This window comes from Anneissia japonica, unplaced genomic scaffold (genome assembly GCF_011630105.1).
Source record: "Anneissia japonica isolate Jap-2015-1 unplaced genomic scaffold, ASM1163010v1 scaffold24_len2511860_cov200, whole genome shotgun sequence".
NCBI lineage: Eukaryota > Metazoa > Echinodermata > Crinoidea > Comatulida > Comatulidae > Anneissia > Anneissia japonica.
Window position 1 is genome coordinate 1,625,462 of NW_022730786.1, and position 27,012 is coordinate 1,652,473.

At 32.6% G+C, this 27,012-nt stretch overlaps 2 protein-coding genes across 3 annotated transcripts in view; both read right to left on the reverse strand.

Annotated features, from left to right (window-relative positions):
- The window catches only part of LOC117115056 (Fanconi anemia group I protein-like), a 39,626-nt gene extending 17,804 nt beyond the window's left edge, over window positions 1-21,822 (reverse strand). The window contains exons 1-28 of one of the 2 annotated variants that reach the window (XM_033258708.1): window positions 21,703-21,822; window positions 21,119-21,225; window positions 19,737-19,943; window positions 19,139-19,224; window positions 18,626-18,751; window positions 18,423-18,464; window positions 18,055-18,178; window positions 17,821-17,912; window positions 16,962-17,079; window positions 16,235-16,327; window positions 15,583-15,661; window positions 15,254-15,311; window positions 14,715-14,821; window positions 13,639-13,800; window positions 12,939-13,140; window positions 12,401-12,518; window positions 11,738-11,860; window positions 11,203-11,373; window positions 9,865-10,032; window positions 9,347-9,468; window positions 8,800-8,955; window positions 8,250-8,429; window positions 7,853-7,907; window positions 6,847-7,017; window positions 4,563-4,679; window positions 4,325-4,376; window positions 2,550-2,746; window positions 1,968-2,067 (exon numbers count right to left, since the gene is read on the reverse strand). In XM_033258708.1, the coding sequence (XP_033114599.1) occupies window positions 1,968-2,067; window positions 2,550-2,746; window positions 4,325-4,376; window positions 4,563-4,679; window positions 6,847-7,017; window positions 7,853-7,907; window positions 8,250-8,429; window positions 8,800-8,955; window positions 9,347-9,468; window positions 9,865-10,032; window positions 11,203-11,373; window positions 11,738-11,860; window positions 12,401-12,518; window positions 12,939-13,140; window positions 13,639-13,800; window positions 14,715-14,821; window positions 15,254-15,311; window positions 15,583-15,661; window positions 16,235-16,327; window positions 16,962-17,079; window positions 17,821-17,912; window positions 18,055-18,178; window positions 18,423-18,464; window positions 18,626-18,751; window positions 19,139-19,224; window positions 19,737-19,943; window positions 21,119-21,202 (3,310 nt within the window). In that variant the 5' untranslated portion in view covers window positions 21,203-21,225; window positions 21,703-21,822. Of the gene's footprint in view, window positions 1-1,967; window positions 2,068-2,549; window positions 2,747-4,324; window positions 4,377-4,562; window positions 4,680-6,846; window positions 7,018-7,852; window positions 7,908-8,249; window positions 8,430-8,799; window positions 8,956-9,346; window positions 9,469-9,864; window positions 10,033-11,202; window positions 11,374-11,737; window positions 11,861-12,400; window positions 12,519-12,938; window positions 13,141-13,638; window positions 13,801-14,714; window positions 14,822-15,253; window positions 15,312-15,582; window positions 15,662-16,234; window positions 16,328-16,961; window positions 17,080-17,820; window positions 17,913-18,054; window positions 18,179-18,422; window positions 18,465-18,625; window positions 18,752-19,138; window positions 19,225-19,736; window positions 19,944-21,118; window positions 21,226-21,678 lie in introns of both variants that reach the window. The other variant, XM_033258709.1, reaches the window with a different exon arrangement.
- A 2,880-nt stretch (window positions 21,823-24,702) lies between these two features.
- Window positions 24,703-26,621, reverse strand: LOC117115081. Its single transcript, XM_033258745.1, has 2 exons — window positions 26,468-26,621; window positions 24,703-25,446 (listed from the first exon to the last, which is right to left on the reverse strand). The coding sequence occupies exon 2, from the start codon at window positions 25,443-25,445 to the stop codon at window positions 25,011-25,013; it is 435 nt and encodes a 144-aa protein (XP_033114636.1). The 5' UTR covers window position 25,446; window positions 26,468-26,621; the 3' UTR covers window positions 24,703-25,010.
- Between the last annotated feature and the right edge of the window lie 391 nt (window positions 26,622-27,012).

A 27,012-nucleotide genomic window follows, 5' to 3' on the forward strand; every position in this document is an offset into this window, starting at 1 on the left:
ACTAATGACGGTTTAACTTTGTAACTAAATAACAACTAGGACTAATGCAAAGCGAACTTTTTCTCAACATGTATTCTATCAAATTTCTACTCTAGTAGAATTTAATGACTTTCTAGAGAGTCATTACGTGTGGTAATTATCCATTTATAATGAAAGGGGCATTTATTTGAGTATATATTTGATATTCATTTTACATCAACAAAATAAACGGCTCAGATGAACAAACACCTTCCTAAAATAAATGTCCCTCGATTAACCTTTTGAAAAATAAATTTGAGAATTTAATAATGTAATAAAAATGATTTATTGTGGATATTTGCTATATAATTTTTTTAAATTAACTTTAAGGCACTCCAAATTTCTTTTCTATTCCTTCCATCTTCCTTTTATCATTTTTATTTTATATAATAATAAAATATTTCTTTAAAATACTAACAAACTATTTATGGTTAATATTTTAAAGGGCATAATGATTAAAACTAAACACTCAAGCTGGAAAATGCGTAGTTTGTCTCTCCTTTTGGTTAATAACACATTAAATCTTTCTTTCAATCTAATGTCATAGGTAGACTGGTCTCAACCATTCTTGAGTCATTATTAGAGAGGATATTGTCTCCACACTCCTATAAATAGTTTCCTTGTTCGAAGTTTTCAACTCTCGAACAGTATCATTTAACTGTAGTAAACGATAGAAAAGTTAACAAAAAGTGTGCATCAGATGTTAATAGATTGACGGCACAGTTTACATTACCATACAAAAAAAAATTTAAAAAAAATTTAAAAAAATAAATAAAAAATAAAAAAATTTAAAAAAAATTTTTTTAAATATGTGCGAGACTTTTTTTATTCCTTGTTTCGTTTTTTTTTTAAAGATCATCAGAGGAGGGTAAAAAAAAAATAAAAATAAAGTTTTGTTTTCTTATTTAGCAAATAGTTTTGTCAAAAACATCCAGATGAAGGAGAAAATAAAAATAAAATTTTATTGGTAAATGTAAACAGTGTAGTAATGGGATGGTTAAATGCTTTAAATTTATATAATTATGAAAAAAAATGTACATATCTTATCTTTGGAGATTTCAAGGGATAATAAAAATAAAGAAAAACTTTTATTTTTTTCTGAAATTTCCATTTATTTGTTGAGGCGGCTACGCTAATTGACCAAAAAAAAATTTCATTTTTATTTGAAATCATCATTATTTGCATGCGGCGGGTTCGCTAATCAAGGTATAAACAAAGTCTTGCCTATGGTAAAATTATCAATTTACTTCTGTATATTTGAAACCATCCCAAAAATGTGACCAAAAGAATTACATTGAGCTTTCAGTGGAATGTTTGACTGTATATTATGTCATATCTTTATTCATTCACAAATGCTTATTTCATCATTAGTTCCATAATGGCTGGCAATACGATATTTGTATTCCCAAAACAGTTCCAAGATAATTTCAATGTAAAGCATGTTTTTCTCTTGATGATAAATGATGGCCCTAGTGTGTGCTTAAGTAACATTAGGATTAACTAACAACTACTTTTTTTTCTTAGGTACAACAGCATCGAGTGCTTCATTGCTAACAGAAATTGATTAATCTAGTCTCGTTAATCAATGATATACGAGAGCAATGATTAAAAACTCCTTTTACCCAAGTCATTACTTTCAGAATGGTGACATAGAATACATTCAAGAATATACTAGAGAGAAGATATTATCAACATGCAGAACTAGAACAATAAAAATCAATACCATCCCCTTTTATTTTGAACGCCCTTAATTTTCACGGTGTTTAGAGGATTGTAAAAATTAACGGCGCAAGAAAATCAGAACAATTTTAATGAAATAATTATGAGCTTTTCCATTTTGAGAACTAGTAAAATAATATGATTTTCTTAATAATACATCAGATGCCTAAATAGACCTAAGGTCGTGAGATTTATTTGCGAGAGTTGTGAGAGTTATTTTGCATGCTTACCTGGGTCACTAACGTCAACACTAGAGAGCTGTGACATCATTTGACCTAAGATCCAATCAGCTTCTTCCAGAGCATTCTCTATGTGTGAAATAACCAAAAGCTGCAAGAAACAATAATGGAAATATCAGTTTGGAACAAAGAAATTGGATCAAGTGAATTCAATTACTTGGCAGCAAATAACATACTAGGCAGCTATGAATAACTAGTATAGTAAACAAGAAAATATAGGCCGCTGTCAGAATCATGCTGTCCCAACGCTATGCCAAATAAACTAAACTGTTCTATTTCGGAATGTTTGTTCCCTGTTCGGTACTTTCTTTGCTCAAGGGGTTTGCCGGTACTCGACAGTTAGTGAGCATATAATAATTCACCGATTGACTAATGACGTCGGTGTCTAGACTCGCGTGCTAAAAGGCATACAAGTGTATAAATAACCGGTAGAACCTTGTAAGACATCTATTCGGTTTTAGTTCACAAGTTAAATAAATAAAAAAATTAATAAATGGTTAATGCGTGTTGAACTGACCACTGTAATTAGAAATTTTTGAAAGACAAAAACACAATATGGAAAGACAAACATACAAAGACAGATGGAGCAGCTGTTCTTGGGTTGATAATGGCAAAGTTTGTTTTGTTGTCTACTTCAACATCTTCATCGATGTCGCCAAGCTGGCTGTGAATATCTTGTGAGATGTCGCGAGTCAGTTTAACGCCGCTCTTGATGCGAGTTGTGAGACTAAGCAGCAGTGATATCAGAGCTTTTGTCAAAACAACGTCATCTGAAATTAAAACAATTATACATTAAAACAAACATATGAATACCGGTAATAACATTATGGTTAATAATTATAATACTATTTTTTATTTTTTATCAGCCAACAATGGGTATATACCCACACCATAACTTTGAAGTAATTATTATTATTATAAAATATTATTAATATGCTTCATCTAAGCACTCTCCCTCTGATTTTAAAGGTTTGGAACAGACAACATACAAACTAAAATGAACCAAATTTAAAATAAATTGCATAAAAATTTAGAATAAAAAGACACAGCTCTGAGCTACCTAGACCAGGCTTTGTTTTGTATTGCAGGCCAGAATTCATGCTAATGGTGGTAGGCTTACATCCAGAGAACTACAGTACTATAAATAATATATGGAATAATAAACAATATTAATGAAGCAAAGTTACAAGGCTGACCTGGAGGTCAAAGATACTTCATAAGTAGAAACCTTGCAAAAAAAATAATTATATAATAATAATTATATTATTATATTATATTATAATTATATTATTATATTGATCTCACTTTGAAATAAGCGAGAAATGATTAGGAAACAATAAATAAACAAGAAAAAAACAAACAAACAAAAACGAAGAATGATTTAAAGAAGTTTTTTTTAATAATGTTTTATTTTATTATTTTATGTAGTATTAGCATTTATGAAAATGAACCATTTATAAGAACATGCTCTGCATGAAAATGCCATCCATTTAAAAAATGTTACAATAAATTAGTAACACTAATATTAATGAGTCTGTATTTTAGCAAACATTGCTTGCCATGGATTTAGGCGTAATGTAAATTTTGAACTCTGATTGATTGATATTTACATAGTTACTATATAAATATTATTTAGTGTTTCTCATCAAATGCTACCCACTTTGTTTAGTAAAAGGTCGCTCTACTACCATGAAATGCCAATATTATTGATTTTAAATCTAAGTTTATGCTTGCCTGTCTTTGACACATGTAGCAATATTAGTTTAACAGAAATTTGATTTATAGCTTTTTACTATTAATATTATTACACTAGTAGTAGTTTGACGCTGACCTATACCACAGCAGTAGTGCCACTTTCCATGACCTCACACCGAACCCCAGCACGATTGAAACAAACTTTTCCTATATTCATAATCTCTATTACTTACATGCCTGATGAATATTCATGACATAATTCCAAAAGGGGTTTTTTTTGGCATAATGTCAATTTTGAACTCTAATTGATTGATATTTACAGTTACTATATAAATATTATTTAGTGTTTGTCACCAAATGGTACCCTCTTTGTTTAGTAAAAGGTCGCTCTACTACCATGAAATGCCAATATTATTGACCATAAATCTAAGTTTATGTTTGCCTATCTTCGACACATGTAGCAATATTAGTTTAATTGAAATTTGATTGATAAGTTTTACTATTAATATTATTAGTAGTGGTTTGATGCTGACCTATAGTACAGTGGTGATGCCAGTTCCCAAACATGGGGTCAGAGGTCCTGACAAGTAGTAAAAGTTATTATTTGTATTCAATACAGGCCTAATGAATATTCAAGACATAATTAATAGTACCTGGATTGTTTTCTGCACAGACACGTAGCAACCATGAATACAGCTCTGTAAACTAAGGTGAAGAAAAGTAATTGAATGATAAACAAAAAATGAAGAAAAATCATAACCCCAGCAACCACATAGGAAATAATATTCTTAATGTAAAATACAAATCTATAAACCAAAAAAAAAAAGAGAGAATAATACAGTGATATAATAAAGGCAAATATAATTTAAACAGCAAAGTTAATCAAATTACCTGAGGCCGCTCTGCATCAAGAAGTCGGGCAAGAAAAGAAATTATTGTACACACATTCACTGCATCTTTCAAGTTCGCATCGTCGTCTTCAATTGTCAGAAAAGAAATCAGCAAACGCTACAAACAACGAAAGAGAGCTTGCATTATACTTTTAATAATTAAAAATTTCACTTCTTCAAAAAAGAATTGTATATGTAATTCAAATGTGATTTAAGAAAGTATGCATTGTATAGTATATTATTGAATTGAAGATTTTTTTGTAAAACCCGCTGTGATACAGTTTTCTGTTCAACTTTTTTAAACTTTGGGAATATACCCTTTGAAATCAGAAACACTTTCTTATCCTGTGTACATTTAGCTAATTGTCTAATCCTCTGACTATACTAGTATCATATAATATAATAATATTAGTATCATATAATATAATATAATAATAATGATATAACGGTCATATGATGAATATACAATGGTCATTCATATAATCAATCATAATAACATATATATTGTTTGCTATAATTACTACTTGAATTATTGCTAAGTTCATGAATCAACACGATTATCAATATGTGGCAAAGACAAGCCAAACTAGTCACTCGTCGCAAATCGTGTTTCAGAGAAAATGGCCAAAACATGCTGGAATGTCAAATTTTTAAAAATCTATTTTATTGCATTAAACTAACATTTATATATCTACACATCATTCTATGCTGTTATTTTCCCCATTTTCAATGTTAAAACAATACTTTTTAAGGATTTAAAGATAGTTTCTGCATGAGAAATGCCTGAAATCATAAACTTTGACGGTTAATTTCTCATATATTGTTCTTTAAACAGCTGTGTGGTTAAACGCTAATAACTTCATAAGGAAATGTCCGATTTGAATGATTTTTTTACCATTTTATAGCCATTATTTTACTCTCTAACACTGTATTAATAACTCAAAATCGATTATTGCGACGAGTGACTGGTTTGGCTTGTCTTTGCCACATATATGAGGCTTGCCATCCCAAAACCAGCGTACTGTCGCTAATTGTTAAACTGAGTAATCAGCATAAGGATATGGCAGTATTGTATACTTTAGTACAAAGAAGCTGTAATACTTTTACTCATAACTTTGGCAAATAGTAAGTTGATTCAAATAAATGACCCATTATTTTAAAGCTTAAATTGTGGAAGTCAAAAGAGTCAATTTTCATTTTTTGGTCGCTAATGCTGGTTTTGGGACAGCTAGCCTCAACATATGCTTTAAAACTTTTCCCAAAAACCAGCGTACTGTCGCTAATTGTTAAACTGAGTAATCAGCATAAGGATATGGCAGTATTGTATACTTTAGTACAAAGAAGCTGTAATACTTTTACTCATAACTTTGGCAAATAGTAAGTTGATTCAAATAAATGACCCATTATTTTAAAGCTTAAATTGTGGAAGTCAAAAGAGTCAATTTTCATTTTTTGGTCGCTATGCTGGTTTTGGGACAGCTAGCCTCAACATATGCTTTAAAACTTTTCCCAAAAATATAAGAGAAATCTTGAGATCAAAAGTTCTAATGAGAAATGTTTTAAAGTTCAATTTTACTAAGATTGTATCATATTCTGCTTCAGCAAACACTGTTTCAAATATAAGTTCACCGACATTAAAAGGTAATTGAAAATTGCAAATTAACGTGGATAGGATCTCAAATATAGTATCGTATATCAAAAGCTCTCTACTTATTTTTCCATATTATCCAACCACAGCGATTGCATGGATTACTTCCTTTGGATATATGTTATTATCAAATATGTACTCAAAGAACTTGATTAGTTTTAAAAAAAATATAATTCTAATACATAAAAAAAAAGCATCAAATACTTGATAGGAAAAAATGAGGTTTGATACATTAAAAATCTACAACTGAGATCACATAACTGGGACCCCATTGAAAGTTAAGTTTTGTCCACACTATCAACATTCATGTGACCTGTTTTTTGTGATGTGCCCATATATGGGCATGATGATGTCATATTACACCCAAATATGGGCATATAACAGTTTTTTTTGTCAAATAAAAGTGTGGAAAAAGCTTTAGTTCTTTTTAATAATCAAAACCAATTTAATGGGTTATCCCGATTTTTTTTTTCTGTGAAAATGTTTTGCATAGCAATTTTTTTTTAATACTCTAAATGAGTATCAAACAGTTAATCAATCAATCAATTTTACGAGTTGTATTAATTAAAGAAACCAGATGAAGTTTTCACAATTAAAGTAACATGGCTGTTATCACTACTATTATGATTATTAATACCTGAAATTTCTTGATGTAAGCATGGATTTGCTCTTGTACGTTGTCATCAACTTTGTCACATTCAACGTCCACGAGGTCAAGGAACTCTCGGATCTTACTTGGATATCTTGTGCATACGATATGTATGATGGTAGTCAGCGACTCCAAGCATTGTTGTGAAACTGACTTGCTCTTAAAAATAGAACTGACAGTTATTTTATTTATAATTTGATTCAAGTAAGTTATAATTTTGTACAAAAATAACCATAAATATATAATAAATAATAAATGTTTGCCAAAAATAATTATTCCCTTTGCAAATAAACAAAACAATTTATCTACAAGGCAGAATGTAACAAAGTAGGATTCCAGTCGGTCAGGAGATATCTTTTTTTTTATTATTATTATTATTAAAGGACTGCTTTCTCATTTGTATCTTTTATTATATATTCAAAATGTATAACTATTAATACAATTCACAATTTTCTTTCAAAAACCATGGAAATTTATCTTATACATAGGGCATTGCTTCCTATGATATCTAACTATGTAGCGGTAAAAACATTCCGTATATAGATCAATTTCAAAACCATACAAAAATGATATAACAAATACAAAAAACATCTCATCACCATTTCAGTTTTTCATGCCTACTTATATTCAAACATCACTAATTGAGAGAGCACTGCAGATAAACTTGCCTTAGGCCTAGACCCTGAGTGCACAGGCATTAAATAGCACTTTCATAATTCTGATTTTTTATGTTTCACGGTCAATAAATTTCAGATCAGGTAAAATAGTAGCAATATGATTATTGATGTTAATATCATAGTCATACTTCAGTAAATGTTTAAAATTATAATATATAAAATTTAAAATTGTAATATATAAAATGAATAGGGATATGGTCGATGAGTAGTGTTATCATAAAACACAAATATATTTGAAATGACTCACTTCATAATAATCTGATTTTGTAATAATTGTCTTTTATAAATCTCTGTATTTCTATCTATTTATTAGTTACCTTGTCTTTCTTTTGGTTCTCAATAGTTGGTGTTATAACTTGCTGTAGGAAGACTCTGAAAATTATGTAAATATTGATGTCAATTAAACAATATACATTAAAGCTTGCGGTACACCACGTAGATAGTTCTGAAAAGAACTGTTGTTAGTTGAGATACAAAAACATACAAATAAGAATAACAATAATGTTTATTATTTTTAATGACAATATTAATGTTAAAATAGATTTATACAGCATCTTTTAACTTAGAATGCAAGGTGCATCCCTAAACTAATTAAACGAATTTAAAAGACAAAAATTAAAAATAGATTGATTTACATAATTGAATATTGATATAGAAAGGTTGAGAAACAAAAATGACAACACATTAACAATGAAACACAACCACATAATTTACCTAGCTAATGTTGAACAGTAAATGAAGACCTTGTCTTTGTTCGTCCCCTCGGGGCAATCACACTGCCCTTTAGTGTCAACTTGATGTATCTTTTGTTGCGTCACTAAAAGCATGTGTTGAACAAAGTCCGTATTTTGTCTCAGGCTTGTCAACCCCTCATCATGCGAAGGACTGTTTAAACTGAAAATGAAAAACAGTCAATTTCATCAACTAACCATTAGCTATATTTACAAGGTATGTTTGGTTGGTAACTTTGTTTTAATTTGAGTTTATACATATTTATTTTATACTTACAAAAAAAAAAACTAAACTCATGGTGGGTTTATTCGAGGAAGGTGTTTGTTCTGTTCTAGAGGGCAGTATACTAGAATTTAAAATGGCGTTGAAAGCAGCATGTTAGTTTATATGGATTGGATGGCAAAGTTTTATCTTCATATAGTAGGCCAATATGTCAGTTATTTATTTTAATATGTTACCAAAATCCAGTAATATTAAAAATCAAGACATACAATACAGAATTACTGCATCCAAAAATTTACAATGCACTTACCTGAAGAGTGCCCTCATAGCCTCTGTGACAAATTTTATTGATAGTAGACTCCTTGCAGTATCTTTTCCTTTCTTTGCTTCAGTCTTCTCTTTCAGCACACCAGACAGTGTGGAATAATTTTTATATAGCTGAAGCAACTGTTCACATCGTGTTGAACTGTAAAAAGAAGTTACTAAAACATTAATATTAAGCTCCATTCACACAAGCATTGCATAAGTTTTGTGTGACAAATATCTGTGACCATCATGACCATATATTGGAATATCAGAGATATTTTGTCACAAAGTAGTACAGTGCTGTCCTGTGAATGTCACCATTAGAATTCTCTTAAGACTTAAGCTCTGTTCACACTATCAAATTTTATGTGACAAATTTGTGTGATGCCCCAATATATATGCAAATTATGATGTAATATTACACCCAAATATGGGCATATCACATTCTTTTTGTCACATAAGATTTGAGAGTGAGGACTGTATATGCAAACCATTATATTTCCAATTTATTATTCTAGGTTTGTTGGTCAGCTCAATAACATAATGATTACCTATAATCTCCATTGCCAATCACATACTCCATAAGAACTTCGTATATACCAAGGACAAGTATCGCAAATATGTTGTTACGAACTCCGACCCCATGATCCATTGAGTAATCTGCTGACTTATCCTATCAACAGATGATAAAGAATTCTAAAATGTGAAAGTCAAGTTATAATGGGCATGTCAAGGAGGTAAAGGGGGGGGGGGGCGCTTAGAAAAAATACTCTTAAACTTGAGGGAGCTTTCGAATTGTGCGACGACGCGACGCTAGAACGGAATCACTCGTGTGTGACCGTGACAGTCCTACTTGGCGTCCTACTTTCCCTGCCGTACGTAGATTTGGCCAAATTGCGTTCTATAATCTACTTGACAAGGTGACCTTAACATTCTTGCATGCGCAGATGACTTTTAGTGACGTCATTACGTTCTACGTCCTACCGTCGTCATGCAATCGAAAGCTCTCTATTGTTAAATGGTGGGCAATGAAAAAAGGCATTGGAATTTAAAAATTGTATTTTCTTACAAGTTCAAAGTCTTCCATCTCGCTACTGATCATTCTCGTAGCTAACGACTTTAAAACGCCGTCCAATTTATCCACAAGTTTCTCAACATTTACATTTTCCTCCTCGTCTTCCTGACCTCGTCTCTTGCAAAACAATAAACTTTGACCCAATGCCATCAAAAGATGTGTCTGAAAATAGTTGTAGATCTTTACTCAACACACAGAAAATAATTTCAGGAATTCTGAGAGAAATTCTGATTTCGAACTATTTTAACAGTAAAATAGTAAAAGAACTTATATAAAAATATATAAATACTAATAAAGGTCATTAGAAAATTGTCCATTGCAATGGTTATTAATTTGAAATATTATGTTTATAGACAGAAAAATAACTGTTGCTAGTGGAAGAATGGAAAGGCTTTAAAGTTTCAAGCACAGTTTCAAAATTCATCCCCCATCCACAAAAAAAGCATACAAGTATATTTTATTTTAAACATTTTTCTTTTCATTGGCATATCATCAAATATTATTCTCATTACTATGTTCATACTTGATAGCACATGATGTTAAGCTTCAGTGCGTTTCATGTTATTATCCCAGTCACTGGAATAAAACACAATAATAAAACTCCCTTCCCTAGAGGAATATACAATAATTTTAAAGATGCAGTAATACTGATCAGTTCATTGGCATTTAAGCATGCGTGTAGTACTCAGTTCCACTCCAGAGGGTGACAGACTACATAAGAAAAGTGTTGTACTAATGGGTAAAATTCAAACCCCAGATTAAATGGTAAAGGACCAGAAATTAGAAGGGTACTCTAATCCTTCATGCTGCCTCTCTTGAACTGTAAGTACATGTGGGTACTAATTACTACTGGCAACATGGAATTCTTCCTTAGTTGAGTATCTGTTTGATCCAATGACTGGAGTAATATTGCAAGGAGCCTGCTTTGGTGAATCCAAGGGTGGTTGGAAGGGGTGGGGGTGTTGGAAGTGGGAGTCTGCCTGGGCCCTCCCTAAATTTGTCAAAATTATTTTTAAAATGGAGAAAAAAAAGGCTTTATTCAAACTTAAGTCTGCGAGCGCCATTTTCGGGTGCTATAATCACAAATTTTCTTACCTCAGCTCCAACCATGGTGGAGCAAAGAGTGGTTCAGATCCTTCATATGTGATAGTCCCTCCCCCTCTATTTCCTGGATCAGCCACTGTATTTATTATACATATTATTATTGTCATTATCACTACTTGCAAAAATGAAAGTGTAGTTACATTAATAATTCATATTAATAATTTAAATATCTATTTAAATATTAGTTATCCTCCTCCTGATATTGGAAAATTATAAAAGATTTCTCACCACTGGTTCAGTGATATAGACTTTGTCCCCTTGTTCAGCGATGCATGGCTCCAATTTGATGGGTGGGAGAACCTCGCTATCATCTACATAATATTTCTCCAACTGATTTGACAACATTTCTAAGATTTCACCTTTCAACTTTGAGTTGTTGGAAAGAGCTTCGTACAAACCCTGTAAACAACCATTGCAGTATATAATAATACTACTACAACTTAATTAATAATAACAACGATGAGCTGACCTGAGCATCTTAATTAGAAAATACAGCTAAACTCCACATACAACTAAAGTTTTGTATAAATATAACAATTTTTTATAGACATTAGTACACAAAACTTTGTTTTTTAACCAGTTCTAATATCACATAAAAAAAATCAATCCTAGGTTTTCTTAATTTCCAAAACTTGTGCATAAAGTCAATAATTCTTCATAATATTATTCAGAAGACTTATATTTGGCTGGGACTCAATATTACAATACTAATATTAATTATCAAGTCCTTAAATACTTTAAAGGTATGTATTGTAAAACTTGCCTCATAAAGGATCAATTTGACATCAGCTTGCTGGTTAAAACTCCGCCGTAAGCTTCCCAGGATCTCCGAGCAGACAATGGCCTCGTAGTCGGGTGATCCCTTCTGGTGGACGTCGACAAACACCTAAACAAACCTCAAACCTTAATTTCCTATTACAATGACAGCTGTATCATGCTGTTTGGCTGCACTGTTCTGGTGATTCAGCAAAAACAAACATACTTGCAACAAAAAAAATAGCAACCACAAAAACATTAGCAGCAACAAGAACAACTGCAACAACAAAAACATTAACAACAACAAAAACAATTGCAACAAAAACAATTGCAACAACAAAAACATAAGCAACAACAAAACTAACATTACAATAAAAACATTAGCAACAACAAAAACATTAGCAACAACAAAAACGTCTGCAACAACAAAAACATTAGCAACAACAAAAACAATTGCAACAACAAAACATTAGCAACAACAAAAACAATTGCAACAACAAAAACATCTGCAACAACAAAACAATTGCAATTTTGAAAACATAAGCAACAACAATAACATTATCAACAACAAAAACAATTGCAACTTCAAAAACATTAGCCACAAAAAAAAAAAATAGCAACAACAAAAACATCAGCAACAACAAATCTAGCATTACAATAGCAACATTACCTGAGATGACGAACAGGCTATTTGACTGCACTGACTGGACGGTAGACTACCATACACTTTGAAGTTCTTTAGAATCAGCAGATACCCAGTCGCAGCAAGTTTCCTCCCTTCAACTTGCCTGCACAAAACAGAAAATACAATTTTTGTTCCATAGAGGGCTCACTTCTATGGAAAAGTTGAGGGCCTTATAAAAATGTAGCTTTTTCTATAATTTTCTTATATATCTTATTCAATTCAATTTTTTACATTTAGCATTTTAATCCTTAAATACTGCTTTTGGAGAATGACAGTTATTAACTTCATATAATTCAAAAAAAATGTCTTTAATTATATATATATCATCTATGTTAAAAATACAAACTTTAAAAAAATATCATTAACATTGAATGCTCAGTTACTTATTGTGAACTTTTACAGCGCATAATTTAAGTAACACTATGTGCTTTTACAGCTGGAAGGATGAACTAAGTTATAACTTCTAATAAGACACAGCTTGTTTCAAAATAAACAGTATATTTTTAACCTAAGACTACTTTACCTTGAAAACAGGGCCTTGCGGAGCATAAGCATTAGAGCATCCTTCAACGTGATGCTGACTTTAACCAGCGGCTGAATCGCAACCAGTAAGCCCTCGGCAGTCTCTAACGGAAGTTGCGTCAGATAATCAAATGTTTCACGAATCTTCATTTGGAAGTCTAATGCTGACTGTGGCGAGGCATGAATGATGTTGGACAACAACTCTGTCATGAAAGCAATATTTACATTACTTATTTTGTTTTGAATAATGTTATCTTAGATACCTATTTCAAGGCAGTGTAGCTATATCAGTCTTCATAATTCAGATTAGATGCTATTGTCCTAATCCACTTCTTACATACAATAAATTCACATCAGAATTCACAATTCATTTAAGACTGGTGAAACAATAGCCAATCCAATATTTCAAATCATATATTATAATCAAATTATGGATAGTAGATAACCCTATCAGAATGCATAGTCTTAAGTTTTTGTCTTTCATTCAACTGTAAGCGCTGTGATACCCAGCAGATGCCTTGTGTATCTTGTTTATATCACTTGCATAATGAGCGCTATATAAATGTTCATATTATTTATTATAATTATTCACAGGAAAATAATGTACATATTGTTGCATTTGTATTGTTAATGCAGGTATTAGCAATTGACATTTCTTGAATAGTGGATAAAATCGGAATTACAAGACCGTAAGCACATACTTAAGTAATGATACACTGGATGCACAGAGCTAGTGATCAAGTGGTTAAGAACTTGCTCAAGGACATCCTGTCTCGCAGCTTCTTGCATTTTAAAAATCTCCTGTAGAATGGAGAGTCCAAGCTGGCAGGCCTTCTGGGTTGGGGTCAGTATGGCTGTTGGCTCTAATACAGGTTGGAAAATAGGTTATAATTAAGGCAGTGGCTATTGTTACACCAGTTTTAAACAAATTCAGAATTATGATTGGATGTTATTGTATGTATGGATTGGAATGCGAAATAACATCAAATCAATGCTACAAATTTGTCTAAGACTGGTGTAACAATAGTCACTGCATTATTATAATTAAACATTCATCAATTTATTTTTAAAAAAACCAAATTAAATGTCAGTATTACATTAATATACAAATATTGACTGTTCATGAGGGGAAAGAAGAAATCTATTGAGCCTTCAGCCGTTGGGAAGATATGACTACAGTCTCCACATCACCAAGGGGCTATAGATTTCATGCGCACCTAATCAACCGACTAAAACAACCGACCAGCAAGTGGCATCGTAACTACGAAGAATGTGTCGAGTTTAGGGAAAAAATATCAGACCGAAAATGCATGTAAAAACAATGTAAATGTATTCATTTTATTGATAATTATATTTGCTGTACAGTACAGCAAAACAATAGGTACTGTTTACTGTATGTATGTTAACTTTTCATAGGCTAGTCATACTGAACCCACAGGACACTTGCTAGCTAGGCATAGGCCTATGCCTATTACAGTGGCTAGGCCCTAGCTGGCCTACAACAAGCTTGTTCGGAAAAGGTTCAATAGATATGTTACACTAATCAAACTTTTTTTGGAAATGCAACATCGTAATGGGTCACAAGGGGGGGGGGGGGTCGGTATTGGGCGAGTGCACTTTATTATTTCTCTACATGTAAATATTGTTGATTCTTGTTGATTGCACTGTATAGCAATTGAACGTCCATCTGCAGTATTCCTTTGATCTCTTGTATCTCTTTGATCTATTGTATGTGGAGATGTCATCACTTCGGGATGATTAGGTTCTTTCTACTTACGTTGTACAGCTACTCGGCCACCAAATGCTGATTTTGGTCCGTACGACTCCATTAGAGAGAAACCAAGCTCGATCAGACCTTGAGTTACATGGTCCCAGCCCATTGAACTAATATTAGAAGAAAAGGCAGATTATACTCCAATATAAATTATCAGTCAATCAGTAGAATTCATCTTTAGAACAATATTGTCATAGCATATTTTTGCTGTCACCACAAACATGCAAAAAGTATTTTGTGCCTGTTTTTGTAAAAAAAAACAAAAAACACCATATTCTAAATTACATGTGACAACTGCTTTTGTCACCAGTCACTTCTGTTCCTGCTTTTTTAAGTGAAAGTCCTGTCCATTGCTCGATGACAACACATCCATTTCTAGGATTGTGTTGGGTTTACTTTGGAAAAAAAATGGGATATACAATAAAGTGGGAAAAGTATGGGACAGCAGGTGGCACAGATATACTGATTGGATAACAAAGATATTACACCTGGCGCAAGTTTAGTTACCGTGGATACTATCTTATGCAAAAAAGTAATCTTACCTGTTTTTAACAATACTCAATATGTCTGCGTCAATGTCTGGAATTTTTGATGCAATTTCTAAACCAAAAAAATATGAAAAATATGATTACTAATCAACTTGACCTTAGGAACTAGATATCTTTAAAAATCTAGTTAAAAAACATTAAAATCCTAAACATTATCTTATTATTATCTAATATTAGTAGACAAAATTTACTGAATTTACCTCACAAAATTCAATTTCTAATATTTGCTGAGTGTGCTTTTCTTGCCCTTCCCCATAATGTATTTATCCCTGCCACATTTATTTTTCTTTTTATTCTTACACACTTAATATAAACTACTTTACCTTCAATAAACTTGGATTCGTTGTGTTTTTCAATATCCTTGTAGCATCTAAATATAGAAGTCTTCAAAATTGTGATCATCTGTTAAAAGGATCGAGCAACTTCACATCAAATGCATGTAGCCGGTCGGCTTGATAATATATGAAAGAGTAACATAGCTCAATCCGCAAAAACTGTGTGTTAATACAAGTACAGTGTACAAGAAAGCCCATCATCTTTTTATCGTCTTTTTGGATGGGGACATTTAAGCCATTGGCCCCATGTGCACAATGGCCCATGTGCATGTTAAAGAATGCAGTACACTCTTTGGAAAAGAGTAGGGGATTGTCTCCTGGTGTACTGTCCAATCACCACCAGAAGGATCCCACTGGAAATAAGTCTTCTTCAGACTTTTGTGGGTTATCCTTGGTGCTTACACCGAATAAATCCAATCAAAAATACAAATTAATTTTTTTATGGTAGTGGTTGTGCTAACAGGCTGAAAATAAAATATTATTTTCATTTGGATTTAGCAGGTGATGGGTTCGCAAAACAAGGTATAAAAAGTCATTTGATACTATAAAAGATAACAGTCCAAATATAAAAATTTCTACCACATAGTAACATTAGCGTTATAGAATTTGGGTATAATGTTGGTGCACATGACCAACTGACCTGTTCAGTGAACGTATGTATCCTGGAGATGGCTAGAATGAGTGCAGTGGTGAACGGTTGAAGCACAGCACTCGGATCACCTTGTTGTCTATCCTACAAGTTCAAAGAATAGTATGGTATGAATATAACTTTCTTTATTAAAAAAGCAATATCGAAAAAAGTTTAGCCAACATTTCAAGTGCTATTAACAACCTTTCTCAAGGTTGAATGACCTGCTAGACGTTCTGCCGGTTTGGTCCGAGACTGAATCAAATAATATAATTTATATTGGCTTCAATTTAATGCACTTGTCTGTGTATTTCGTTGTGATAAATGATTCAATAATTATTCAGGATTGTTTAAATAGTAATCATTTTGGTATCTGTTATTTAAGAGTATATCACATTATAGCACTTTTGTCATTTTCCTCCAAAAATAAATGTTAAAAGTTTCCAATTTGAATTTGTTTATTCAATAATGGGTTTCTTTAACATCAACAACACCACCACCACATTTCTATATATTTTATCAACTGACCAGGAGTTCAGAGTGGACCAACAATGGTGCTGGGCTTTTCTCATCCATTGTTGATAATTCGCATCATTAACATCTCAAATTTGGAAAGAATATATAAACCACCATCACCAACAGAATTAACACCACAACCAACTCTTACAGCAACATCATCAACACCATCGTGACAATAACAACAGCAAGATCACATTGCACTAAATATAAATGGTTGTACCTTTAAGATTCGGACCAACTCTTTGCCTAGAGGCTGGTTCTGTCTAACTGCAAATGTCACATGTACGATGACAGTGCCTTCAGTGTGCTGAATGCTTTCATTGGTCACTGTTGACACACTAACAAAACAAAACAGAAATAATTACCATGTGTGAGTCACCTAAAGAACTGTGTTATTAAATTATTACATTTTGTTTAAGAAAAAGGGTTATAAGGATTGGATTAGCTATAGCAGATAGATATGTAATGTAGTTTGTAATGTAGTTCGATTTATATAGCGCTTTATACCAGAGTCTCACAATGCTGTGGACTAGCTCGTACAGTATCTTCTCCCCTAAGGGTCTCTTTATGTCTGAGCTACCCGGTAAACCGGTACCAGCTACTCACGTTGGTCCACAACAGGGGCTGTATGGACCAATACACCGGGGTAAACCCCTACTCATCTCGAAAGATGTACTGGGTTCTTTTAAGTGCACACGAGCCAAATGTGTACACTGGGCCTACAGTTTATAGTCATTGTCCGAGAAGACTTGTTCCACCACCAGAACCATTTTTAGGCGGGTGTGCCGTTCGAACAAGCATTGATGTGTTGGCTGTATTTTGCAGCGTCCCTACACTAACCGCTCGGCCATCCAACTCGCCATTACTCATAAGACAGGCACTTTCTATAGTCAGCCTTCTCAGTCACAAGTTATTTTTAAGAACACATTTAATATTGTAATTCAGCAACAAATCATACCACCACATCACAATCTTTTCTCATTTATTGTTGTCATTTTCCATTGACTATAAATGTGTGGTAACAATTTTGGTCAGACTCCAAGAACCTGTATGCTATGGCAGGGAAATGTGCAAATTACCTGAATATGTCTTCACTTTCTTCCATTTTATCTTGCTTCTCAATGTTGTTAAAGAAGTTAAGGATTCCTTGCAGCACTAAATCCTTATGACCCTGGTTAAATTAATAAAAACAAACATATTTTAGCACCCGTATTCATAATTAATAATAATTCATACATTACACTGTACACAATGACGGCAAATCTTACAAAACTTACAATAAAGGAATACTTTTAAAAGGATGGGCAACTTACCCTTGTTGTCAATACAAGTAGTTGGTAGATTAGGGGTGGTACTTCCTGCAAATTCATAGTGGGGAGTCCCCTAATGACCTTCTTAATTACAAATGCCAACTGTTCACTCATCATGGGGATTTCCCTTCAAGAAGAAACATAAATATTAAATTTATATCTAATGAATAATAATAACCATGTATCTATATTAATGGTGCAATATCTATTACAAACTAATCAAGAAAAAATAAAAATATTATTAAAAAATATAATTAATTTATAATAATAATAATAATAACAATAATAATAATAATAATAATAATAATAATAATAATAATAATAATAATAATAATAACAACATAAATAATTAATTTTGTACACTTTCTTACCTGAATATTGAAGTCAATGGTAGGATACAATGTGGTTCCCACCTAATTAAAAAATGAAATTGATAATATATTCTCCTGATGATTTTGATACTACTATCATATTTGAATGCATTTTCCGAAAATATAACCATATAGTAGTTGGTGTAATGAAAAATATTATTTCAAGAAAATCTGTAAAACAAAACAAAAATAAGGAAACATACCTGCTAGAACACAAGTTGTTCAGGACACGATCCTTGAACTTTGACCCAGACATGTTGCTGTTCCCATGTATAACATTATCCCTTGCAGCAAGTGTTGATAAGATCTTGGGTAATAATTCAAAAGCCCTAAATATGAACAATGAAAAAAAATATATACAATAGGAAATTATGTTTTAAGAGCCTCTTCGAATATCAAGAGTATTGTCATTTAGAACATTTGTACATACAATACTTACTACTAACATCTGGCAAATATGTAAACTTTTAATTTGATATTTATACATGGACATAATAGAAATGTTTGATGATGTTTTCAAGTCAATAACTAGCAAAAATGTAATCAAATTTAGCTCTATTTGCGATTGCACAAAGTAGAGATGATGTAAGAAATAAATGATGGTAAAATTTCAGTAGTAGTATTATTATCAATCAATCTACATCAGAAACTATTATACTAAACAATATAATACAGATAGCTTATAATAATTATTCTATATATTTAATAAATAATACCTTCCGCTTGCTGGCTCTTTACTTTTTACAGCTTCGATGTAAACATCAGATAATTCTGCAAGGCTACTGCTAGAAAGCTTGTCGGTCTGAAAATAACATAAAACTATAGATTCATGGAAATTTATAATAGAATCACTTAAACTGCTGCGGGATTTTTAAAAACTTTATCACATATTTTGGTTTTGTTGATCATTTGAGTGTTGCCATCCGAAAGCCAACATACTGTCACTAATTGTTATACTGAGTAATTAGCATAAGGATATCCTTTTATACTTCAGTACAAAGAAGCTGTAATACTTTTACTCATAACTTTGGCAATAATAGTTAGATTCTAGAAAATGACCCATCATTTAAAGCTTATAATGTGGAAAATAAGAATATACTCACAAAGTCAATTTTCATTTTGCGTCACTGATACAGGTTTTGGGATGGCAAGCCTTAATAATGTTATGTGAATTTTACATATTGATTTGAATAATGAAATAAGTTTTATCTCTTTTTACTACTTTCATTAGTTTTCAAGTGTTTTAACAATGATTGCTCCTGGACCCTGTCAGAGAAGTTTTTTTTAAACTATATAAATAAATTGATTTCTCACCTCTACTAAGAGAAAGCCGATGACATCTGTTGCAACCCTGATATTAACAGCTGAATCTTGCAACAATTTAACACTAGCTGTAAAAATAAGGTGTCTTGCTTTCATCCCATTGTCGTCCTTATCACAGCCTCTCAACAGCGCCCTCAACAGGGAGATGGGATCACCTGCCGTTCCAATCACCCGTCTTGTTAACATCTCTGATATCTTCTACAAGAACATAAATTATGATTTTGATGATAGTGATAATAAATTTAGTCAAAACAATGACTAAAATGGAGGTAGTATTTATAAAAAATTATGATACTTTTACTAAAAATAATATTAATAATATTGATAGATTTCACTGTTTTTCACATTTAATATAGAACAATACATCGTACTGATGGTACTAACTGGTAGTTTAGCGAAACTGTTTACACTGAAGAAAGTACGCATACTGGTTTTACTTAGAGGAAATTGCTCAATGATAATATACATATAATTATAAGTAGTAGTAGTAGTAAGAACCAAAACACGCTTGCACTATATCACAAGGGTTTTTACATCGAATTGAAGTTGCTGGATTATTAGACAGTTTAAATTTTACAGTGCTTCAATAATTATTAAATTGCTGGTGTTTTACAGTAAAACATGAGCATAGGCTGGGGGTGCCGACGCAATCGCACCCACCCCCTTCCCCTTCTGGGATTTAGTTCCTCATTCTTATTTTTTGGACCCATCACAGGCTGAAACCAGCCTATTTACATGCCCCCTGTATACGATCATATACACACATTTATAGATGGTATTAGGGGAAAATGGTGTCACTTTTAATCATGATGGAAATGTTAGAAAAAATTAGTCCCACACTTAAGAAACTGCACTGCTTCCAATCAACCAGCAAATTAAGTTCAAAGTGCTCCTTTACATATTTAAGTCCTTGCACCATTCTACTCCACACTGCATACCAGAACCGATCACACTCCGTTCTTCTAAATTAATAAGGATATTAAGATCCACTACATCTATAACCCTTCATGTGCCTACCTGTCACTTGAGGTTGTTTGCCCCAAACAATGGAATTCACTTCCAAAATCCGTTCAAAAGTCTCCTAATTTAATGATCGTTAAGCACCGTTTTAAATCATTCTTATTTGACATTTTCTAATTTTCCTCCACTCTCCTGTTTTGTTTTCTTTTCAATTTTGTTCTGTTTTCCTATTCTATCACTTTCTGTTTGTTTTTCTTTTAACCACTTTTCTGTTTGAACATCTATTCATGTTTTTTTTTTTTTCTTTTCTGTTGTTTTGGAGAGCATGTTATATGCGCTATACAAATGCACAACCATTGACCAATGATGATTAATGTGATTATGAAAATGAATGACAATGCTTCTCGGCTTACCTGAGTGTCAATCAAGGAGGTGACCTGTTTGGTAAGGTTTTCAAATCTACCGCATTCATAGAGGTTAACTATTTTCTGATCCATCTTGTTATAGTATCTTCATATGTCTGTTGTGAAAATGTACAAAAAAAGCCTCATTTGAGATAGGAACATGCATGGACTGGGCCTAGGTTTAGTGCATTTTTATAGTTAATGGTCTCCTCAAATTTACAAAACAAGAGGCATAGGCCTAGACTAGGCTAGTCGGCAAAATAAACACTTTGATGATACAAGGCTAAAGCCTCAGTCTCAGTGTTCAGCATGGCCCCTGCATAGCCTAACTAGTCTAGGCCTAGCTAGTTGGACTTTTCCTTCTTCTCACCCTGGCCTGACTGACAAAGCTCTACTCTACCACGGTGATTCATCTAGGCCTAGGCCTACCCCCTACGTACGACTGTGGCACTGCCAGTGCCAACCAACCTAACACTAAGCAGGCCTAGCCTACTGGGCCCCTAACTAAACTTCCTCACCTGCCCTTAATGACACAACAGCAAATAATCAACGCAAACGTTGTATTTTACCTTACAGAAATGTTAAAAATTTACCACGCTATATGAATGTGTTATTATACCAGGGATTGTTATTTTTATACTGTCAACTCTTCAGATTTCGCGCGGAAGTAGAAATCGGTCGTCATTTTGGTCTAATTTTGGTGGAAGTGCGCCCTCATAAACTACACCTAAGTTGCTTGCGCAACAAAGATAACTTTCTACCAGTCGCATTTGCAAACTGATACCTATCAATAATAAACCTTGACGCTGTATTAACAAGGCCGTAGAAGCGGTGAGGCTGGACGGTCTTGTTTTGGCCGGACCAATATTTCACCAATCAATATCGTGTGTATGCAAAAATTGTTCTTTTTTTTAATTTTTTGTTATTTTGGACTTACTTAAGGTCATCGAGGTCTGAAACTTTTCTCCATGTGTAAACTATGCATGAACACCCACAACCCCATACACCAACCACATGGAAAGAATATTTTTAAGGGATTGTGTGCAAATCGACTACGAAGTAAGTGAAAAAAAAGAATTTTAAAATATTTGCAATTTTTTTTTTCAAAAAGCCCTTTTCAAAAACATTTCAAAAAAATTATTTTTCATGGAAATTTCAGAAACTTTTATTAATTTGGCGTGATCTCTTCGTATTAAATAAAATCCACTTTAAAAGATACAATCAGAGCACAAATTATATTTCATAGGATACATCTTTTTAATACAGTTTGTCCTCCCATTCGAGACAATTTATTATAATACTCCGTAACGGTAATAAAATCAGATACGTAAAATGTTCACTTTAGAAACACCAAAACAGTTCGACTACTTCTGATCTTTGTCAAAACATAGCATGTTTGATAATTCAAGAAATCAAACAGTTGTAAACCGTTGTAAATATACCGTAAAACCTTGAACTGAAGCCCAGTTAGTTTAATCTCGAGATGAAGCCCACGAATTCAAGCCCCCACCCCCACCCCTCCACCTATCTTCTTTTTGCAAAAACAATATAAAAACAAAGCTTGGTTTATACAGTAGCTCAGGTGATTTAAAGCCAGTTAAATTCACTCCATGATATAGGCCTAGATTTATGTTACAGTGGCCTTATTTATTATTTTATAGTACAAATTCACAAAATGTACAGCATTCATTTTGAAAACGAAGCCCCCTCTTTACTCTGCAAAAGTAGCCTCGAGAAGAAGCCCCTCCAAAGTTCGCAAAAAAGAAGAGGCCCAGGGCTTCAATTTGAGGTTTTACGGTATGTTAATTTTTTTAATATATCTCTATTTACGCCGTTCATTTAAATTCTGTATAATGTTTTTATAGTCGATATATGAATATACTAATGCCAAACAGTTTTAGTAGACTTGAGGATTTGTATACCGAAATAAATAGTCCTATATAAACCTGATATAAACCTATTGAATATAGCAATTCATTAAATTGACTACTAATATAAATTAGAGATTCTTTTCATGTAAAGGTGCATGACCATTCCACATAATATTATTATATTATAGCTTGAGGATTGGTATACCGAAATATATACATAAAGCCTGTATTCAGGAATAAAGCACATAAGCCTAACATAGGTCTATTTAATACAGTAATTTATTAAATTGACTACTAATCTAAATTAGACGTTCTATTCGTGTAATAAGGTACATGACCAATCCACATAATGATATCTCAGACATAAATGAGATCTGCAGAGACGATAAATTCTGTGAGTTTGGATCTTGTATATGAAATAAAGCGCCCAATGTTCAAATTACTCAATGATAATGATGATATTCATGATGATATTAATAATAGTAATATTAATAATTGTTAGTCCTATTATTATTATTAAAGTAATAATTATAATAAAATCTTCAAATTACTCAATGATAATGATGATATTCATGATGATATTAATAATAGTAATATTAATAATTGTTAGTCCTATTATTATTATTAAAGTAATAATTATAATAATATTATTATTATTATCATTATTATTATTATTATTATTATTTTATTATTATCATTATTATTATTTAAAAAGTTATTCACGTTATCTACTCTGGTTTTCATGGTTGTGCTGTTTTCTTTATATATTGTTGTTGCAAAAATTGTACATTTTGTCAAAAATAGTTGGTATTAGTCAAATTGATATTATATGTTAGGCCTATGGTAAATTAATTATTATTATTATAATAGTCAACCCATTCACTTTTAATACCGAATGCACAAAATCCAGGATGTTGTTATCTTTTTTTCCATTTTGTTGAGGTGGTCTTTAATAACCAACACAAATATTTAATAAAACTTTTGGAAGCGGTTAATGATATACAGTTTTACATATACAGTTTTATACATTCGTTGAGAGCTATGCCACGATGTATTATTATGTCCTTTATTCGAACACTGTATTTACCTTTCTTTGATGATTTATATATATATAATTTAATAGTGTTGACGGCTATCTTGACAGATATTTGATGAATTTGGGTGAATTTTATTAACTGTCGCCTCCACTGGTAATAACGATCTCTGGAATGGATGTGTGTTTGTGAACTGGGGTGGGGAATTCTTCTCGTTGGCCGGACCAACATTGAACTGCTTCCTATGGGCCTGATTAATAAAACTTGTTGAGAAATAATGCTTGTCGCACATACCGCAGGCCTAGAAGGTGGTGATGCAATGATAATGATGAAGGGGTATAATCAACTTTATACTGATGCTATTGATATAATGACGACGACGATGATGATGACGAAGTTGATAATGATAATGACGATGATAACGATTATGGTGAGTTCTAAGAGGCCTAGGCCTAATATTCATGATGATGATAAATGTGAGGGGAAAATCTTCCAAAATTAGAATACTCTAAAAATACATCATTTTTAATTTCAAAATTTATTCACTCAAAACTTACTAAAAAAAATGTATTATATAGGCCTATCATGACAAAACTATATTAGGCCTATACAAAATAATGAAATACTTTAGTTGTGCGCTTTTTTCAAAACATTAAAACAAATGATGTTCAAATACCAGTAAAGTTCAAATATGTTCTATTTTACTGTAGCCCTAGGTCTATATATAGATTATGTTATACAGATCTCAATCTAATTAAAGACCGCCTGCAATCAAAAACCATTTTTTGTGGTCCCCACTCAGCAGAGGTTTTTTTTTATCTTCATAATTTTAATTAGAGACCAAAGCTGCAAAAGATCATGGGAACCCCGGTCCCAAAAGTGGTCTTTATTATTGGAGGGAGACTTGGTATTTATTTTCTGGGAATACTGTTATATGATAGAGAATTGATTCATTGCGGAAAATGCCTATATTCTGAGCTTTTAATTAACATAGGCCTACTGCAACTGTGCATCCGAGGACATTCCGAGATAGTTCATTAACTCATTCATGTCCATGTTGTTAAAATCGGGAACAAAAGAAATTGTCTGGGACATGCCGTTCAGCGTTATGTCTTGTCCGATCATATCGGCGCCCATTATATTAAAATCTTGTCCATTGTTCATCTCTTCACCGGCCTCAAGATACTTCTGCCAGTCAACATCTTCAAAGCTCTGTCCGGCTGATGGCACGAGTCCATTATTAGAGAATTCTTCCATGGCTTTTGCGGCTATTTCATTTGGATCAAGTCCGGCGTATTGCTCGACGATTTTTTGCCAATATGCAGAACTGAAGTTGTCATAAAAGCTGGTGCCGGCGTCCGATTCTTGTTTCATCACAGGAAGTGCAGACGATACGACGATTGCCGTCATGAAGACCACCAATGGAATCATTCTGTTTAAAATAGATACAATGTTGAAATTACTTAAAAATATACAATATAAAAGTAAAGGCGCATTACACGAATAACAGCCTCCCCCCCCCCTTCCCACTCATATCATATCTCGGCGATATTAAGCCTACTATGAAATTACCATATTTATTCGAATAAACGACCCGCTTTAAATAAACGCCCCTCCAATATTCCCCCTCTCTAGAGCCTCATTTGAAATAAATGCCTCACTTGAATAAACACCTCGTGGCGTTTATTTATTCATTGAATTATTTAATGGAAGCAACATGTATGAGTCCATTTAACACCAAAAATAGATAAACGCCTCCCTTGAATAAACGCCTCCCTTGAATGAACGCCCCTCAAAAAACCCCTTCTCGGATAAACACAGTACAATCACACTTGTATTGTGTATGAGGTGGAAATGAAGAATATTCTGGTAAATTAATGATAGGCCATATGGAGTCATTATGAAATGCGTGGAAAGCGTCTTACGAAAGACGGAGAGGATGGAACAGGCCCATAAGATTTTATTCGAGTGCGAATTATTTGCTATAAAGTTAGCGGCTTACTGAACACTACCAGGGAACAAAAGTGTGATGCCCTTTCAATTTGTTCGTATCATAAAATGAGAATCCAACGTTTTTATTATATTATAAGGGTTTTCCAGATTTTAGTAGAAACGTAGGATTCCCATAAGGATGATAAAATTCGCTAAACAATTGGGGGACAAAAAGACAACAATATTAACACATAGAAAATCATAAAGAAAATATACATTACCGTTCTCTATCATAGTGTTTACATACAGTTAAAATATTCAATATGTTATTTACAGGCAAGTTATAGGCAAAATTGTTACACACAGTTAAGATCAATATGTTTACAGGCATAGGCAAAATTCAAAAGCACAGGACGACTTTGTCCAAGTGGTTCTTTTAATAAATAGAAGTTCTTCTTACACAACATTTGACTATAGAAAAGGCTTTAAAATATAATAAATTAAATAAATGTGTAACTTACTTCTCTGAAAGATGGAACAATCTGATTTAATGTAGGCTGACGTGGACGTAAGAAACTGCTGTAATAAGCCGAAGGAAAGATGCGGCGTTACCAATAGATGCTTTAGCAAGTTAGATACCCCTTACCGAGTGGTACGTGCATTAAATAAGCTGAGTTCTCAAGCGTTTGCAACTCCGACCAATCAGATGGAATTGCGATGACCTCATTGATATAAATAAATATCTGACACCGCCTGTCTCCAAAAACAAATCCAGGCAGGTTATCGGAAGTGTGCTACAGTAACACCAGATTCAATATATTGGAAAATAATTTGCTAACGCTAATTTCAGTGCCACTGAATTAAAATTTGTTTCATTATTTTATTTACTATGCTTTATTCATTCTATTTTTATGAATAAAGTTAAGGCGAGATAGATGAACATGGAATATAACGAGCAAGGAGTAAATTCTGGTTGGATTATATTCTGTAAAGCTTAGGCAATACCAATGTCATATCACATACACCCTCATATATATATCTGTCTCTTATACACATCATGTTATAC

What these genes read in the sequence shown, in the direction of transcription:
- LOC117115081 (XM_033258745.1), bottom strand. Translation starts at nt 25,445, where the DNA reads ATGATTCCATTGGTGGTCTTCATGACGGCAATCGTCGTATCGTCTGCA.